We start from the raw sequence: 18169 nt of genomic DNA, 5'->3' as shown, positions 1-18169 counted from the left end.
TGTCACTGATTTAAATTGAAACTGTTCTTTGGACTTCAGATTATCAAACACATCAAAAATCCCTTCCTGATTTTAAAGAGTGACAAAACTTAATTATTCCAATGCTATTTTCAATTCTATTAAGGCACGGACATCTCTGGATATGAACTTTAGCAATTTCTTTATCCTCAGCATTTACAACTGGAGAAAAAAGGGCTTACGTTTTGTTATGTAACAAGAACAAGAAATCCACCAGGACTAAACTGAGATCTTTAGTTGTTATTAGACACCCATCTAGACTTAAGAATAATTTGTTAAAGCATGCACATAAACCTAACAGTGAAAATAAAAAGTCACAACTGACAAATATTTTGGTTAACATTCCAAACATGTTCAACCAACCAACCAACATGGCCTAGTTTTTTTTTTTTTTTATTGATATTCACTTCAGTAACTTGAATCCACAGATATAAGCAGTATATAACCAGAAGAGTTACAAGTAAACACAGATTATACATGCAAAGTTCTGCTCACAAAGGTCACATGTGCAGGTACATGAATTAGAAGCGTGCGTCTAGAATTATGGCCAAACTGTTTTTAAAATGCGGAAATGTAAAATCACATTCTGAAAATATAGAGATGGTTTACACACTTCAAAAATCAAATGTTGCTTATACCAGAGATGTATGACAGCTACAGGATTCAAGTGACAAGCAATAGGTTCTCAAGAAATTAATACTGGTCAAAGAGAACGGGAGTAGTTTTACATTTCTCCGAAATAACATTTGACTACTAGAATACGAAACCTAGCAGGAACTCAGGGGAAAAAAATTACAAATCTAAAGCCAATTACTTAATTTCTTATCATCTAAACAGCATGACATTAAAAGAAAACTGCACCTGCATTCGAATTGCCAATTTCACATGAATGAAGATCTCTAAAAAGGAAATGCAACCAAAACAGCTTCCAAAGTCAAATGAAGTCTGCAAGGCTCAGATTAAAATGTGGAATGTTTCAGATGAAAAGTAATAAAAATACAATTGGTTTTGTTCTTTATTGAATGGAATCAAAAGTTGACATTTCTTTGAAGCCTCGAACTACTAAATTTCATTTTTCTGAATGGTTCTACGTTATCTCTTATTGGTGCAAGTTGTTTTCCATAAGTTTACAACAGTCAGTCTCTATGAAGTACTTTTGTCTGTTGCCATTCTGATGAAACAAATACTTTTCCATAAACTTAACCGTATGTGTACTTTCTGCTATAACACAAACACATGAACAGACATCTATTATTTTTCCACTAAAACAAAAGAGTACAATAGTTTTCTAACTATCAGTATTGTGTTTAAAAAAGGTTAACATTAAAATCAAAGAACCATCGTTTTCTTGTGAAATAATTAAGCTTCTTGTACATCTTAAGTTTCCTTCTTCTGTCTCCGTTCTTCTGCCAATTTATTCAGAAATTTCTGAAGGGAAAAAAAGAATTACAGAGACTAAATAAAAGTTGAGACACCTAGTATGTATATATATACATATATATATTAGTTATAAAATATTCACTCCAAGTTTTGGGACTTATACTAATGTCTTAATATTTTATGAATGAGTTAATCTTAGCATAGAAAACTAAACTGGCTCAGGACACAACAATAAAGCATGAAAAAAATGGCAAATGTGGAAAATGGATATTTTAATGTGCAATTAACCCTAACGTTTAGAAATAAGAAAACATAAGAACATAATTATATAGAAATAAACAGCTAGATTAGATCTTTGTTGTAACAATTTCACTGACCTAAAAGTGCCATAGACATACTTTGAAAGACCATGGCTATGACCGGCTGTGCTCTAATAAAACATTATTTATAAACAGCAGGTGGCTAGGCTACAAAGTATAGCTCGGAGACCCCTTCTACCTATGATCTCCAATATATAATTTCTAGATATAGATCTATTAAGATTCTAAGGGAATATGAAAGATATTTAAAAAGCATTTCTGTTTCTTTACTTCTGGTTAAAATATATCAGTACTGGTTATTGCAGACTGATGAGAGGGTTAAAAGCCATTATATCCTTAAAAACAAAATGAAAACAAAAAAACAAGAAAAAAAAACACAAAACATCTAGTTAAGAAAAGTGTCAGAACAGTTAAGAAAACTGTCAATTTATCATTTGAACAACATAAACTCCCCAATACTTTTTAAATGTAGCTCATTCATCTTTGCTCTAAATATTTAGTTATAAAGCATACCCTTCAGGTAATAAGCATGGTTTTGACCCCACAGGGCCTAAAATCCAAACAGTACATTTGTAGTATGAATGAAGCTATACTCATCCTCCTCCCAAAATAAATTGCTGTTAGCACTAAAAATGACCACCATTCTTTACTTATATCCATAACAGTAAGAGACATACAGACTGCAATTTGAAAACAACATCAATGATATAAACAAGAACTAAAATTACTTTTTTATCCACCAGTCAACAATGTGCTGAGATAACAATGCTATACAGGTTGAGTTTCTCTTGTTTAAAAAATCTGGGACTTGGGGCTGGAAAGATGGCTCAGTGGTTAAGAGCATTGCCTGCTCTTCCAAAGGTCCTGAGTTCAATTTCCCAGCAACCACATGGTGGTTCACAACCACCTGTAATGAGGTCTGGTGCCCTCTTCTGGCCTGCAGGCATACACACAGATACTGTATACATAACAAATAAATAAATAAACAAACAAACAAATAGGGATTTGTTTGTATTAGGGAGTTTAGATTTGGATGAGGTCCCATGAAAAATATTCAAAAAGTAACAATTCTACCTTTTTCCTCACTGAATCAAAGCTAGGACTTTACATTGCTACCAAAAGCTCTGCCACTGAGCTGCACCTCTATCCCCCAGAGGTAATTTCATTTTTTCTTCCTTCAATGTGTAAATGGGTAAAAACACATGCTGAAGCCCAGGATTGATATCGGGAATCCTCCTTGATTACCCTTCGATCTTTTTCATTGAAGCAGGGTCTCTCAATCAAACCCAGACCTTGCTGATAAAGCTGAGTTCACCAGCCAGTCTGCTCTATATTCACCTCAGACAGCTAGAATTACAGTCTAACCCCTCCCCAGCCTGGCATCTTTCTGGGGAGCTCTCCTCCTGCTTTCACAGCAAGCAGTCTTACCACTGAGCTGTCTCCCAGGCCCCCACACAACATTTTTAGGAGTACCAGCATTCTGACTACAATTTTTACTGCTACTCGACCAGATGTGGCATGTCGCAGACTGTCAGATTCAACAAGTAGCAACTATTCATTATAAATGAAGGAATGTGAAAAACCAAATCTCTTACAATTGAGTAATACTTTCAAGTTTCCTTGTATTACTTAATATTGAGATCTTAAAGAGGGTCCTAACTAAAAAGCACAGTAAGAATTTGTTCTTGCTTCCCCCTTTGAGGTTTACTCATTTATGCTATGATGTAGAAATAAACAATCTGTTGGTTATAAATGTGAGAACATCATTGATAACATTAGAATAAAAATTTTTAAAGGTGGCTCACACTTATCCAGTACTTAAGGAGGCTGACATAGAAGGATCCCAAAGTCTAAGCAATATGAACTAGGGAGACTCAGTCTCTAAAATAAATCAGGGACTCGGCACTAAACAAACTCAAAAACTTTTGACTGTTCTATTTTATGTTTGGACCTCTAGCTTCTTTGAAACTTGAGAAATTAGTTTGAAAATACTTGGATAAGTTATAATGTAAAAAAAATAGGGTTAGAAATTATTACTTTTCTTTCTTCCCAATTCAATACATAGCTAAGAATAGCACTGATCCTCCTCCCGATTCTATCTTCCAAGTTTAAGGCTTATGTATGGGTCTAAAGCCCGGCGGTGGTGGTGCACGCCTTTAATCCCAACACTAGGGAGGCAGAGGCAGACAGATCTCTGTGAGTTTGAGGCAGTTCCAGGACAGGCTCCAAAGTTGAAACTCTGTCTCGAAAAACCAAAAAAAAAAAAAACAAAAAAAAAAACAACCCCCCCCCCCAAAAAAAGAAAAAAAAAGGAATTATGGGTCTATACTACTGAATCTGATCTTGAGTGAAAACAGGTTCAAAAGTTAGTAGAACCCATTAAATTCCTTAAAACCCAGGCAATTAAGGAAAAACATCTTTGAGATAAAGCATCATGATGGGTCCAAGGACATACACACATTTTACTTATGTATCTCATTTATTTCCATAAATCATTTGCTTTCATAAGTCTCCTCTTATATTCAGCCTTACCTTTAATTTCTGATAATGAGGAAGGCTGCTGCAATGAGTATTCTTTGCAACTTCTTCATTTGTATAAAAGAGTGAACACAGCTTACAGTAAAACCCTGTTTTAGGTATCACATAGTCTATACCTAGAAACACAAACATACATTCTTACAAATTAAGTAAATTTAAATTTTACTGAGTAGTATCAAATCTTTCTTCCTGTCAATAAAAACTGAATCAAACAACATATTTGTGAAAAGTCCAGTAGAGCCTAAGCTAAAAACACAAATAATAGCATAATATTCTTTTTACTTAACCGATGTTCAAGGTCCTACCTATCTGTACTCTTAAAATGGAAGACAAAAATATTAACAAACACAAAACAAAAACCAATGTGTAATTTTAGAAATAATCATGAGAAGAGAGAACATAGTGGAATGGTAACGTAATACAAAATTAGAAGACAAATGGAAGAGGAAAACAGAGCAATATGTTGGTGTAAATTTACAAATTAATATCAGTGAGAGAAGAAAACTTTATATACTAGCAAAGCTTACATAAGAACAACTTTAAATCTTATTTTAATACATTTGCTGGGAGAAAAAAGAAGAAAAATAAAGTCTTTAAAGCTTACCAACAGGAACATTAGGCTGATACGGTCCAATTCTATACTCATCTGGAACTGCACAGTCCTCCTTGTTCTCGTCATTCTGGCCATCTGCATTTTCACTTGCGTCTTTGTTTGAATCCTCAGCATTCTCAGCAGATTCAGCACCTGGTTCTGTATTTTCCTCATTTTTAATCCCATTCTCCAATGCAGCTTCATTTTCTTGATCAGGATCCTCTATCTTGTCCACCTAATTTTAACCAAATCATCATTGTTTTTGTCACCAGGTTTAAATGTCGTGCCTGAATCATGAAAATTTTTAAGTTTTGAATCTTTCCTCATCATCAACCTCATCCAGCATGACAAATACTTCCATATTCCCTGGGAAATGACACTGTTAAGAAAGACAAATTTACTCCGCAAAAATAATCCCGCATTAATTATCCCTTCTCACAAATGGGATACTTTTCTAGTCAGTATTAGTTCTAGGGTCAACCCTCAGCACTATCCTTAAAATGAAAGTATTAGTTAAAAAAGGAAACAAATCTTCTGCTAGACTCACTAATGACTTCAAAAAGACTCTCAGCTTTTTTTTTCTTCTTCCTTTTTAAAAAGAAAACAGGTTTACTGAGTATACTCTAAGGAGGAGTAGGATGGTCACTAGCAAGACTAGATTGTGGCCAATTTAGCTTGTCATAGAGTTAAATAATGGGGTTTAGTGTTGTTGCTTAGTGATGAAGTATTTTCTTTTAATGTGTTCCCATTAGTTTGACCCCCTAACTTAAAAAACAACCGTGTAGAAAAATCCGTCAAGCATCAGTAACATGAATCCCATTAAAATCCACACTTCATCAAATGGAAAGTCTGTCTCATCTAAGAAAATATCAGAAAACTTTATATTCAGGCTGGAGAGATGATGCAATGGTTAAGAGCTGTGATTTTAATTCCAGAGGATCTGATGCCCTCAAACAGACATACACAGCCAAAACACCAGTGACCATAAAATATAGAAATCATTAAAAAACAAGACTTACAAAAATGCTATATAAAAAAAGATTATCTATATTTCACTGAGGGTCCGACTTAATGGTAGAAAGAGCTTGCTTAAGACTTGTCAGGCCTGCCGGGCGGTGGTGGCGCACGCCTTTAATCCCAGCACTCGGGAGGCAGAGGCAGGCGGATCTCTGAGTTCGAGGCCAGCCTGGTTTACAAGAGCTAGTTCCAGGACAGGCTCTAGAAACTACAGGGAAACCCTGTCTCGAAAAACCAAAAAAAAAAAAAAGACTTGTCAGGCCCATTAAAATACTATACTCAGCACCATTAAAATAAATAAAATAAAGGAATTTCATATTTTATACTTTCTCAAATATGCTAAGAAACTTTTGAAGAGAAAAAAGAAGTTTTTTTTTTTTTTTGTCAGGATCTCTTTATGTAGCCCTGGTCTGTCTGTCTGCTATGCCTGCCTCTCCCTCTCTCCGAGAGTTATGCGTGTACCATCAAATCTGACATTCAAAAACAAGTTTTAAATAGTTAAAGTAGTTGAGTTACTCAATATCAAACTCATAATCCTATATTTGTAGTTGTTTGGGTCTTACTATGTTGCACAGCTGAAATCTCAAACTCTTTTTCCTCTACCTCCATTATGTTCTGAGATTACAAAGATAAGCCACTTGCTACCATATTCTTGAAAACAAACATACCAGAATTTAATAATTACCACTGCAAGACAAAGGCTTGTCTACTTTAAAGTCCTTCTTATACTTTTGTTTCAAGTCTTCTTTAAAAGTTGACTATTTCTGCAGCTAAAGAAATTCCTCTTTAACTGTCTTTGAACTGTACCCGATTTATCTGACCCTGCTTCAGGAAAAAGTTGATTTGACCCAGTATTCTAATTAAAACATAAATATAAAGCTTACTTTTTTAAGTTTTTTCTTGGATGCTGCTGAAGCACTTGCATCTTTTTTCACAGCTTTATCTGAAGGTTCCTTTTTTCCATCAGACGACACATCCCCTAAATTAGCAAGATCAGTCTCATCGCCCACTGAACTACCACTTTCTAGGAGAGCTGCAGCTTCTTCCTCATCCACAAGCAGCTCATCTTCAGACTCAAGAAGCATACTGGGTTCCTGTTCTGCCTGGTCATCCTTGGTGTCTTTCTCACCATCCTCACCCGACTTCTCTTCTTGTTCTTTACCCTCAGCTGGACTCTCAGTCTTCTGTGAACCATCAGTCTTGGACTTCTTATCACTTGGCGATTCTTTTCCATCTGGAGAATAAGATCTTTTCCTGAAATAAGATAAATGCACATTTTGTTTGCCAAGTTGAAAAATAAAAGTTTAATGTCAGTAGTCATGGTTAATATCGATTGCCAATTTTGTAAGATCTAAGATCAGGGCACCTGAAGCAGGAAGATCTATCCTGAATGTGGATGGTACCAGTCATCCCATGGACTATCTAGGGTCCCCAATTAAATAAAAAGGAGAAAGTAAACTGAATGGAAGCATTTATCTTTCAATGTGACCAAACTCTCAATGCCATTATTTCCTGGGTGTTTAAACTTGTAAGCCTAAACAAACTGTTCTTTCCTGAAGTTGCTTTGGGCTAGACATTTTGTCATAGCAAAATGACTAGCAATTATTATGCAGTATACAGACAGACATATGAAAAATAAAATTACCGGGACTTGTCTTTTTTCAGCAAGTCAATGCCTCTGTTAGGAATCTGAAAGATAGAGAAATTAAATACATTAAAAATTTACCCATTTGTAGAATTTATCAATTAAGTAACATTCCTTTTTTTTCTTTCTTTTTTTTTTTTTTTGGTTTTTCGAGACAGGGTTTCTCTGCAGCTTTTTTAGAGCCTGTCCAGGAACTAGCTCTTGTAGACCAGGCTGGCCTCGAACTCACAGAGATCCGCCTGCCTCTGCCTCCCGAGTGCTGGGATTAAAGGCGTGCGCCACCACCGCCCGGCTTAAGTAACATTCTTTAACCCTCCTTTATATAATCAATTTAGATCACTCAATCTGTACAACCACACCTAAGAAAATCTATTTGGATTTTAAAACCTCATTTCAACTCCCAAATCAACAAAGAGGTTGGCAATAAATCATTTTGGAAGCATAATTCTAATAAAGTTTAAACAGGTTAGAGCAATGATGATGCTTTCACAAAACACAATCTTTCTTTTGCAGTTTAAAGGGGGAAAAAATGGAGGGGGGGGGTGGCAGGTGGTTGATGGAACACGCCTTTAATCCCAGCACTCAAGGCAGCAGTAGGCAGAACTCTGGGGGCCCGAGGCCAATCTAGTCTACAGAGTAAATTCCAGGACAGCTAAGATTACAGAGAAACCTTGTACGTATGCATGTACAAACACAACACACACAAACCACCACCACCAAAAACCAACCATAACAATAAGCTACCTTATTTTTTGGGGGGTGGGGATGGGGGCGCAGCTTCTCACTATGTAGACCAGGCTGGCCTTAAACTCAGAGATCTGTCTGTCTCTGCTTTTGAGTGCTAAGATTAATGAATGGTGTGCCACCATACCCAGCCCATTATTTTTCTTATTTTATACAGGTTTTGTCTGCATGTATTTGAGTATTTCATATGCATGCCTGATGCTCAGTGATCAGAGGGGAGGACAGAACCTCGAACAGGAATGATTCTGAGCCATCATATGGGTGATGGGAACTGAACCTGGATTCTCTCTGTAAGAGTATCAAGTACTCTTAATCACTAAGCCATCTCTCCAACTGTTAAGATTTATTTTTATTTGTGTCTACCTATCTGAATGTTGACACTTAAGTCCAGGGACCCTAAATGGCCAGAAAAGGAAGTTACAGGCAATTATAGAGCACTTGACTTGGGTAATGGGAACTCCAATACTTTTGAAGAGTACCAAGTGCTTTTAACTACCTAGCCCCAAATCTTGTACTTAGTATACAATATGATTAAACTAGACCAATGAAATGGCGCGGTATGTAAAGGTGCCTGCTCCAAGTCAGATAATCAAATGTGCATGCACAGTGGCACTTGTACACCCACAAAATAAATGCAAAAAAACGCTAAATACCAAGAAGGACGGCACTGCACTGGAGGACTGCAACCTGATTTACAGAGAGTCCTAGATAGAGTTCTTAACAAAACCCTGTCTATCCTTCCCTTCTCCTCCCAAAAAGGGTGGACAGAAAACACCTTTGTGCCTTTTGACAGGCATATGGACTTATCTTAGCTGTTTAGAAAGTCAAAGCAGTAAGTTAAGTTGAACCCAGTAGCTTGGAAGCAGATTAGGTTACATAGTTAGACCTTGTCACCTAAGATGTTAAGATTATTAACAACTACATACCCTCAGCACCAGTTTTTTATATTTCTCAGACAAGTCAACTTTAACACATCTCCCCTGAAACCAAAGTGCCTTCTTCAGACAATGGTCAACCATTGCCATTGCATCTTCTCTGGTCTCCATCTCAATAAAAGCCTGGAGGGAGGGAGAGAAACCCACAATGACATTATTTCTCACAGAAACTATATTAAAACTGTGCTATTCTGTATCATGAAATCTTCAGCAGAGCAATTGTATACCTTGCATCAAAAAACTCCCAATACTCTCCTGATTCTGTGTATTACTGGTGATTGAAGCCCGAGCCTTGTACTTCTGTCCTCTGAATTCCTTACATAAAAAAATGGAGGCGAGCCTGGGCTACATATTAAATTTGAGGCTAGCAAGAACTATCTAGCAAAGCCCTGCATAAAAAACCCAAAACAAATCTCACAACCACTAACCAAATCCTCAAAGACGAGTGTCTATGTATGTGTAAGAACTTTAGGAAGAAAAGTCTAAAAGTAAACTAGGCTTTTATCATGACAAGAGAGAACAGCTTACTTTCCACTTTGTATTTTCAAAATTTAGATGCTTGACCATAAGCATCTAACTAAAATAATGATATATAATAATTTATATATATCCAACCCACAAAATACTGCATTTCTACTACTGACATCTCTCCCAGTAAAATTATCTTAAAGTACATTAAGAACTTACTCTTAAAAATCTTCCCATGTATATTACCTGACTTTTCATTCTCATTAATATGTAATTCTTTATTTTCCCATACGGCTCAGCAAGCTTAAGGACAGCACTGTCAGAATAGCCAGAATGCGGTAAATTGCTGAGATGTATCACACGTCCAAGTTCTTGCTTTTGATCAAACTTCTGATCTGGTTTTCCTTCAGGTTTCTTTAAAAAAAAAAAAAAAAAAAAAAAAAAAAAAAAAAAAAAAAAAAAAAAAAAAAAAAAAAAAAAAAACTAAATAATTGAAAGGCAAGTCAAAAGTCAGCAGGTATGCTACAATTATTAACGGTCTTAGCTTTTAAACCAAGTGAACAATTACAAAAATGATGTATTAAGCTTATTACATATAACCTAAAGACAAGGACAAATGAAAAGCTACTACTAACCTTTATTCTCTTATACTTCTGGGATAAATGAACTCGGACTGGTTTGCCAAATACTAATGCCGGTGTAGTTGTATAGTAATCCACAGCAGCCTGAGCATCTTCTGTGGTTGCCATTTCAATAAATGCCTAAAATTACACAAAAAGAAATTTCTAAAAATATTACCCCTGATATTTATAGATTTTATATCTTTGTATTTAATCATTTAATAGGAAGCACCTTCAATAATCAAAACGAAAAAGACCAGTGTGGTCAAGCTGATATTAAACTTAGGGCTGACAAATGATAATACTTACTAAAAAAAAAATCTATTTAATACTAGGATATATCTCTTCCTCTGATATTTCAATTTACATGAAATTTTCCATTAATCTAAAATCATTCCATTTCTTTAATATGAGTGCTATGAATAACTGATATTCCTACTCATACCTCATTAATTTTATTTAAAATCAGATGATTTGAAATGACTCCAAATGGTTCTACCAGTTGTAATAGTTGGTATCTCAAGTTTTTTCCTCGCTGAAAATCCATAATGTGAACAACTCTGCTGGTTTCCTACCCATTAGAGGGAAAAGAAAAAAATGTCAATAAAAGTCCTTTTAAAAACATTTTGAAGTAGTTGGGTATATATTTCAGTGACAATAGTATACACTCAGCACTTGCACACACATAACTTTTTTTTTTTTTAAATTTTATGGTTTATTTAACTTTATTTTATGTGCATTGGTGTGAAGGTGTCAGATCCCCTGGAACTGGATTTTCAGACAGTTGTGAGCTGCCATGTGGGTGCTGGGAATTGAACCTGGGTCCTCGGGAAGAGCAGTCAGTGCTCTTAACCACTGAGCCATCTCTCCAGCCCCCCACACATAACTTTTACATAAAATTTATTTTATTGTAGCTGGGCAGTGGTGGCACACGCCTTTAATCCCAGCACTTGGGAAGCAGAGACAGGCGGATCTCTGTGACAGTTTGAGGTCAGCCTGGTCTACAAGAGCTAGTTCCAAGAGAGGCTCCAATGATACAGAGAAAGCCTGTCTCGAAAAACAAAAACAAACAAACAAAACTTTTGTTTGGGTATCTTCATTTGAGTGCTTGTGGAAGCCAGAAGACGGTTAAGCCAGAAGACGGTTAGATTCCCAGGACTTGGAATCAGAAACCAACTACCCAACACAGGATCTAGAAACCAAATTTGGGTCACCTCTAAGAACAGTATGTGCTATTCACTGCTGAGGATCTCTGGCCCCACACTAACGTATTTTTAAGGAAATCCCCCAATGGTTTTTGATTTTCATTTGTGTGTGTGTGTGTGTGTGAGTGAAAGAGAACATGAACATAAATCTGGGTGGGTAGAAAGGGGAAAATACAACCAAAATATATTGCTTTGTTTGCTTGTTTTGAGAGAGGGTTTGTGTAACAGTGCTGGCTGTCCTCAAACTTGCTCTGCAGACCACGCTGGCCTTGAACTCACTCAGGGTTCTGTTACCAGTGCCAGGATGAAGGGCATGCACCACCAAGCCTGGCTATGATCAAAATATAATGTACCACAAAGTAAAGAAAGAAGCTGGATCTGGGGATACAGTTACTTGGAAGGCTGAGGACCCCCGACTCCAGCAACAAAAATTTAGGGCAGCCTGAGTAATTCTCAAAACATACACAAAAGGAGGGTGGCGGGGTGGGGAGGGAGAGGAAAGGGCTGTACTGCAATGGTTAAATGCTTGCTTAACACAGCCAAGGTCCTAGGTTTGATTCCCAATACCCCCCAAAAGTTGGCAAAACCAATTATGCATTAAAATGTTTATTCTATGACCAATCAGAAAAGGTTAATTTTTAGCATCTAGAGAATATAAAGTACACAGCATATTAAATGTTACCAGAATAAATTCACTCATTCTGTTTATTAAGACAGTATCTCATTATGTAGCTAAAACTCTACATCAGCCTGCCCCTGCTTCCTGTGATGGGATTAAAGGCATTAGTCACCATGCCTCAACTAGAATAAACCTTCAAAAACAAAAAATTCAAATGGTGTTTTTTACGGTCAAGTTTCATAAACAGTTTCTCTACATATCCTTGTTATTACATTTTAATAAATGTGCACAAGGCCGGGCGGTGGTGGTGCACGCCTTTAATCCCAGCACTCGGGAGGCAGAGGCAGGTGGATCTCTGTTAGTTCGAGGCCAGCCTGGTCTACAAGAGCTAGTTCCAGGACAGGCTCCAAAGCCACAGAGAAACCCTGTCTCGAAAAATAAAATTTAAAAAAAAAAAAAAAAAAAAAAAACAACAACAAAAAAAACAAATAAATGTGCACAATGTATGTGTGGGCATTTTCATGCTATGATATTAGTGTGGAGGTCAGAAAACAACTCCCCCCCACCCCTTCTACCATGTGGGTCCTGGTAGTCAAATTCAGTGTCGCTGCTGTTGAGCCATCTTTCCAACCCAGATTCTTTTAGTGAAAACTATGAACACAACTGGATACCAAAGTTACTAAGGTAAGTCTTTTGACTGTTTGTTACTAGTCATGTAAAACCATAACAGTGTAAAGCAATCTCTTTTCTTTCTCTCTATTATTTTTTTTAAGATTGGGTCTCACTATGCTGCTCCTGTCTGGCCTCAAACTCAAAGAGATCTAGATATCTCTGCCTGTCTCTTTAATGTAGGAATTAAGTAAATGTCATCACATCCAGCAAGCATAATAGTTTTCAAACTAAAATACTCATCCTGTTATAAGGACTGTGATTAAGACTGTATCAATAAGCAGTCGGCATGGTGGTGAATGTCTTTCATCCCAGCACTCGGAGGCAGTTGCAGCTGAATTTCTGAACATGAGGTTAGCCTGGTCTACAAAGCTAAGTGTTAAAAGAGAGAAACCCTACCTCGAAACCCTCCCACCCTCAAAAGATTCCATTATTAATAAACATTTAAATGGAGTCACATTCCCAACAGCAATCACGGTAAAAGCAACAGCTCTAATACAGACCACTCTGCCTTTCTGCATGTGTCTTGGTCCTTGTAGGTTCCCATTACCAGCACCTGTGCAGAAGAAAAATATAATTAAAGATTCACAAAAAATATACTTCCTTATAAAGCAAGATGGCTTTTTTTTTTTTTTTTGTCTGTTTCCTTTTTTTGAGACAGGGTTTCTCTCTAGCTTTGGAGGCTGCCCTGGAACTCACTCTGTAGACCAGGCTGGCCTCACACTCAGAGATCCATTTGTCTATCTCTCCCGAGTGCTAGGATTATAAGGCATGTGGCACTATTGTCAGGCAAAGCAAGGTAGTTTAATTAAAAAATAAAAATAAAAAAGGACATTTTTCAAATACAAAAGGGAAGACATTATGACTGCTTTTTTTTTCCTAAATTAATTTAACTTTACTTATGTGCATTGGTGTGAAGGTATCAGATCCCCTGGAACTGGAGTTACAGACAGTTGTATGTTGCTATGTGGGTACTGGGAATTGAATCCTGAACCTCTGGAAGAGCGGCCAGTGTTCCTAATCACTGAGCCATCTCTCTAACTCTGTGTCTGTCTTTTTAAGCTGTTACTTTAAAAGAACTTTTTAATAACATCCGAGACTATCATTTACACTAAAAGGCAATATAAATTTCATATAATCACCCAGATTTCCTCTTGGCCCAACTGCTGGTCCTCCAAGATGAAATGAAGGAGGTGGAGGTCCCAGAATTCCTGGTGCTGGGTTTGTAGACTGTTGCAGCATGAATGGATCGCCCCTTGTAATAAAAACAAAATACATGAAACACAAAATGAACAAAAAGAATCATCAGATATAAAATTATTAAATTACCTCTTATGTAACTATGACTATTTTAGCTTAAGGAGTGTGTGTGTGTGTACACACACACACACACACTCCTTAAGCTAAAATAGTATAATATATATACGTATACACACATATCAATCAAATAGTGATATATATATATATATATATATATATATATATATGTATATAAAATAGTGGGAAATGTGTTAACAGTGAAAAAAGAAGTATTACTATATTGTTTTCTAAAAATTCCTTACACTGGTACTTTAAAAAAAATTATCAAATTCTTATCTGACAAACAATATATTTTTTATGAAACATAGAAAGTTAAACTTGGATTCCTTACATTGATCTTCAATATAAACAATAGCTAAATTTTTTTAAACTTACATTGTATGTCCAGTATCATTGTCAGGATTCCATTCTGGGTAGCTTTAAAAAGATCAGAAAATTAATTTTAAAATAAAAAGGTTCTTTTCACAAAGTATTCTCCTTAATTCTCTAAAACAGAGATGACTCATTAGTAAATTTATCTGAGAATCTATATTTCAAAAGGAACTTCAGACACCAGATGATTTGTATTAAGACTGAATACTTGTAAACTTAAGTGACGCTTGTTGAAATGTTCCTTGTTGAATTGCAAGTAGGGAAAGTGCTGCAAAGAATTAAAAAGGAGGTTTACACCCACCCCCACCCCAAGTTTCTTTCCCCAAAGAAGGTATCAGAGCAGAGTTAAGCTGTGGCACTACAAAGGACAGCCTCAAAGGAGTTAGGTATGTATGGATAGTATCTGCTATAACAGGCAGTTTATTTGAATTTTATTTCAATTTAGCAGTCTACATTCAGAGTGAAAGCTATGTATGTCATTTCCATGAGGAAATGAACTTAGTTTCTAGCAATTTTTTAATTATTCCCCTATATTTTGTTTTATAGCATATACTGACTGTTATTAAAGTGCTATCATATATTTTTATTACAAACTGCTATCTTTTCATTAATTCTACTAAAACTATTTCTTGATTAACAGGCCAATGTGTATTTATCCTATAAATTAAAAAATTCAAAAAAGTATCATTATATCTATCATTCATTAAGACAGTTCGTCTAAAATTAAATATTAACTAGACATTATCAATTATGTGACAGTAACAATATGTGTATAAGGAAAGGATGAACTTCCCCAAACCAATAATGGCTGTTTCTGATTCACGGTAAGGATGCTTTATGCGTATTTCAAATTCCTACATTTCAAGAAGAAGCTGGCATCGACGACTGTGACTTGCTCCATTGATATGTTGACTCCACTCCTGCAGCAAAGTAAATTAGCAGAATTAACAAAAATTAAAAGCTAGAATATTTCATGAACCATTAATGTGTATGCAGTATCAGGTTGTACAACATTTAAGCTAAAACCACTTCTGAGTTCTTGAAGCTCGATCCTGCCCTCAAATACTCTATGCACATTCTTGGAAAAACTGGATTAATTTGGTCAACATAATTGAGACCTGACAGTGGAAATATGAAGATAGTATGGATCAAGAAGAACAATGGACCTTGAGGTCAACTGACCACAGTAACTCCTGTGGACCGTACTCAAGTATCCACTATTTTTGGAATTGATTATTTTGTAATACTCTGTATAACAAAATAGCCACATACCTAGATTTCTAGAAAATGTGTGTGAATAATTTAAAGTAGAATCTTTAATTTCACCTTGACTTTTAGGCAAATTCCAAACATGCTATACTTTCTACTATAGCCAAAACGTAACAAAACAACAAAAAAGCACTGTCAAAGAAGGCCAACATGATTAAATGGAAATGGCTTATTTAAGAAATTTTTCCCATTTGTCAAAAATTTAAGTTCCTACATTTACCTAAAACAGAATCAAATTTAAGGAGTGCCTTTTCCCAAATTTTAAGGAGGGAAACAATGTAGTTCATCAGTATTTCCTTTTTTTGTGATTTAGCTTAATATAAGCCATTAACTAAATTTATATGATTCAAATTAATTTTCCTTTTGCTAAGAAAAATATTTGGTTAATTTTTTATCCAATATAAGAGTTAGGAATGGTGGGTTTTGCTGTCAAAATGCCCTGGTTTATTTCCTAAAGTACAATATAGCTAGATATGACTCCTATGTCTAAATTAGTCAAATTCATCGCAACAAAATTCCCCTATCGTGGTGAAAAACAAATGAAATAATAAAGGCAAACTATCTGAACACTGCCAAGCATATGAAGTTAACTATACTGCACTGTCTCAAAAATTCACATTGTTTTACAAGTAGTTTTGATTTTTTACATGTTTCCACAAATTGAAACAATTTCTAAACTAGCACTGTTTTTGAAAGTTCTAAGTAGAATATAAACATGGTCAGGCAATGCATTTTTCTCAAACAAGGGGATTAGAGAGCCTCAGCTAAATGAAAATATAACATCAAATTACACAATGAGTTTTACAAAGGCTCAAAATGGCATTTTGTAAATTGGACCCTAATTTTGACTTATATCACAGCAGTTTATATATAGTTTGTGCTCTAGAAAGTTAATTAAAACTATGTTAAAGAATTGAAATGGAACATATCCAAACAAAATAGTAATTAGAATGAGGTGCTATCAACTAGTATTCTTAGTATTTCTGAAAACTAGATTGTCTTTCAAAAGTAATAGCTAATAGGAATTTGAGAGATTTCCATAGGTGTTATACAATCAGACATTTGGGCTGAAGTTTCTACTTGCAACACAATAGACCGTTTCTGGAAGCCATTTTAAAAATGGCTGTAAGCAAGAGGCACCATAGGTAAATTCACAAATTCAGAAAAGGGACTAAACGAATCCATCAACCTAAAGAGTTTCAGAACAACTTCAGATACAAGTATCTATCCTTAAGAAGCAGTGTTTTAGGAAAAGAATGAATGTTATCCTATTAAGCATGCTTCTGAATTATAGGAGATGGAAAGGGCACAGAGTTGAAAAGAATTACATCCAATCCCCCATGTCCTGTAAGTTTCAAGTTTATGGTAAAAATGTAGCTGGTCTTTCAAGCACTAAGAAGAAGGCCAAGATCAGAAAATTAGTCAAGTACCTCCCAACCCATCCATTATTAATCAGCTCCACTGTACTTGATATCTGGTTTAGAATAAGGACTAAGAATCCAACGATTAAAAACAACACAAAAAAACCTTCTGGATTCTATTCTGACATAATTCCTACATGAGATAAAGAATAGGGATTCACTTTTTGAATTTACAAGTTTAGTGGGGGGCGAACCCTACACTCACACTTAATGTCTTTTAGGTTTTATAATAACAGTACGTTTTATAATAATCATTCTGGAAGTATTTCCAAAGTGACAGAATAGAATTAATTAAAAGACTTAAGTAATACTAAAAGGAAAAAAATAGAAATTCAAGTAATAAGACAAAAAGGTTGCAGTGGGCAATTTTCTTTAAGTCAAAGAACTTGAAGAAAGTTTGAAATTGTATAGATATGCTACTTAATGTTCTAAGGTGACCTAGAAAAAACTCAAGACTATTACTTAAAAGTCATCTAAAAAATATAAAATAAGGGCACTCCATCATGACAAGTTACATCATGCTTTTCACTGGAACTTTGTATAATGCAGGCCATTTAACATTACCATTAAGTGAAAACTACAGATTTTCCAAGTTATGCAGTGATACCAGAGAGCAGGATACTTATTTTTTTCATTGTCTATGTCCACCACAGGAATGTCTTAAAAAAGTAACACCTGCATCTGTTAACAGTTCATTGCTGAAGTAAATTGCTTTTTTAATGAAGCAGATACAGAGAAAACATCAGCTAAATTGAGGCAACTATAAAACAGAGAAAATCCAAGTGATTAATTTTGTTCCAATTGGTCTAACCTACAAACACAAATTTTATAAAACCCAATGGCTAAGCAAAAAAAGTCATCTAAAATAATTGTTAAATATACCCCAAATTTTGAATATGCAAACTAGAACCCAAGCATTTTTATAAGCTAAAAATACTCCTTAATCCAAAGTGTCATCAAGTATTTCAAAATGCTCTTTTGTTACTTTAGATTCATTTAAATTATTAGCCTTCTTTG

At 35.3% G+C, this 18169-nt stretch overlaps 1 protein-coding gene across 2 annotated transcripts in view; it reads right to left on the bottom strand.

The window, feature by feature from the left end:
• Positions 1-394: 394 nt before the first annotated feature.
• Positions 395-18169, bottom strand: part of Matr3 (matrin 3) — a 29251-nt gene continuing 11476 nt past the window's right edge. For both annotated transcript variants that reach the window (XM_038330094.2, XM_038330095.2), the window contains exons 3-15: positions 15321-15382; positions 14466-14507; positions 13913-14025; positions 13274-13326; positions 10723-10848; positions 10293-10418; positions 9904-10071; positions 9181-9312; positions 7511-7554; positions 6750-7119; positions 4861-5083; positions 4251-4372; positions 395-1446 (exon numbers count right to left, since the gene is read on the bottom strand). In XM_038330094.2, the coding sequence (XP_038186022.1) occupies positions 1396-1446; positions 4251-4372; positions 4861-5083; positions 6750-7119; positions 7511-7554; positions 9181-9312; positions 9904-10071; positions 10293-10418; positions 10723-10848; positions 13274-13326; positions 13913-14025; positions 14466-14507; positions 15321-15382 (1632 nt within the window). In that variant the 3' untranslated portion in view covers positions 395-1395. The remainder of the gene's footprint in view (positions 1447-4250; positions 4373-4860; positions 5084-6749; positions 7120-7510; positions 7555-9180; positions 9313-9903; positions 10072-10292; positions 10419-10722; positions 10849-13273; positions 13327-13912; positions 14026-14465; positions 14508-15320; positions 15383-18169) is intronic.

The sequence above is a fragment of the Arvicola amphibius genome, chromosome 5 (genome assembly GCF_903992535.2).
Source record: "Arvicola amphibius chromosome 5, mArvAmp1.2, whole genome shotgun sequence".
Classification (NCBI taxonomy): Eukaryota; Metazoa; Chordata; class Mammalia; order Rodentia; family Cricetidae; genus Arvicola; species Arvicola amphibius.
The sequence above is the reverse complement of the archived record's forward strand: the minus strand, read 5'-3'. Positions and strand labels throughout refer to the sequence as shown.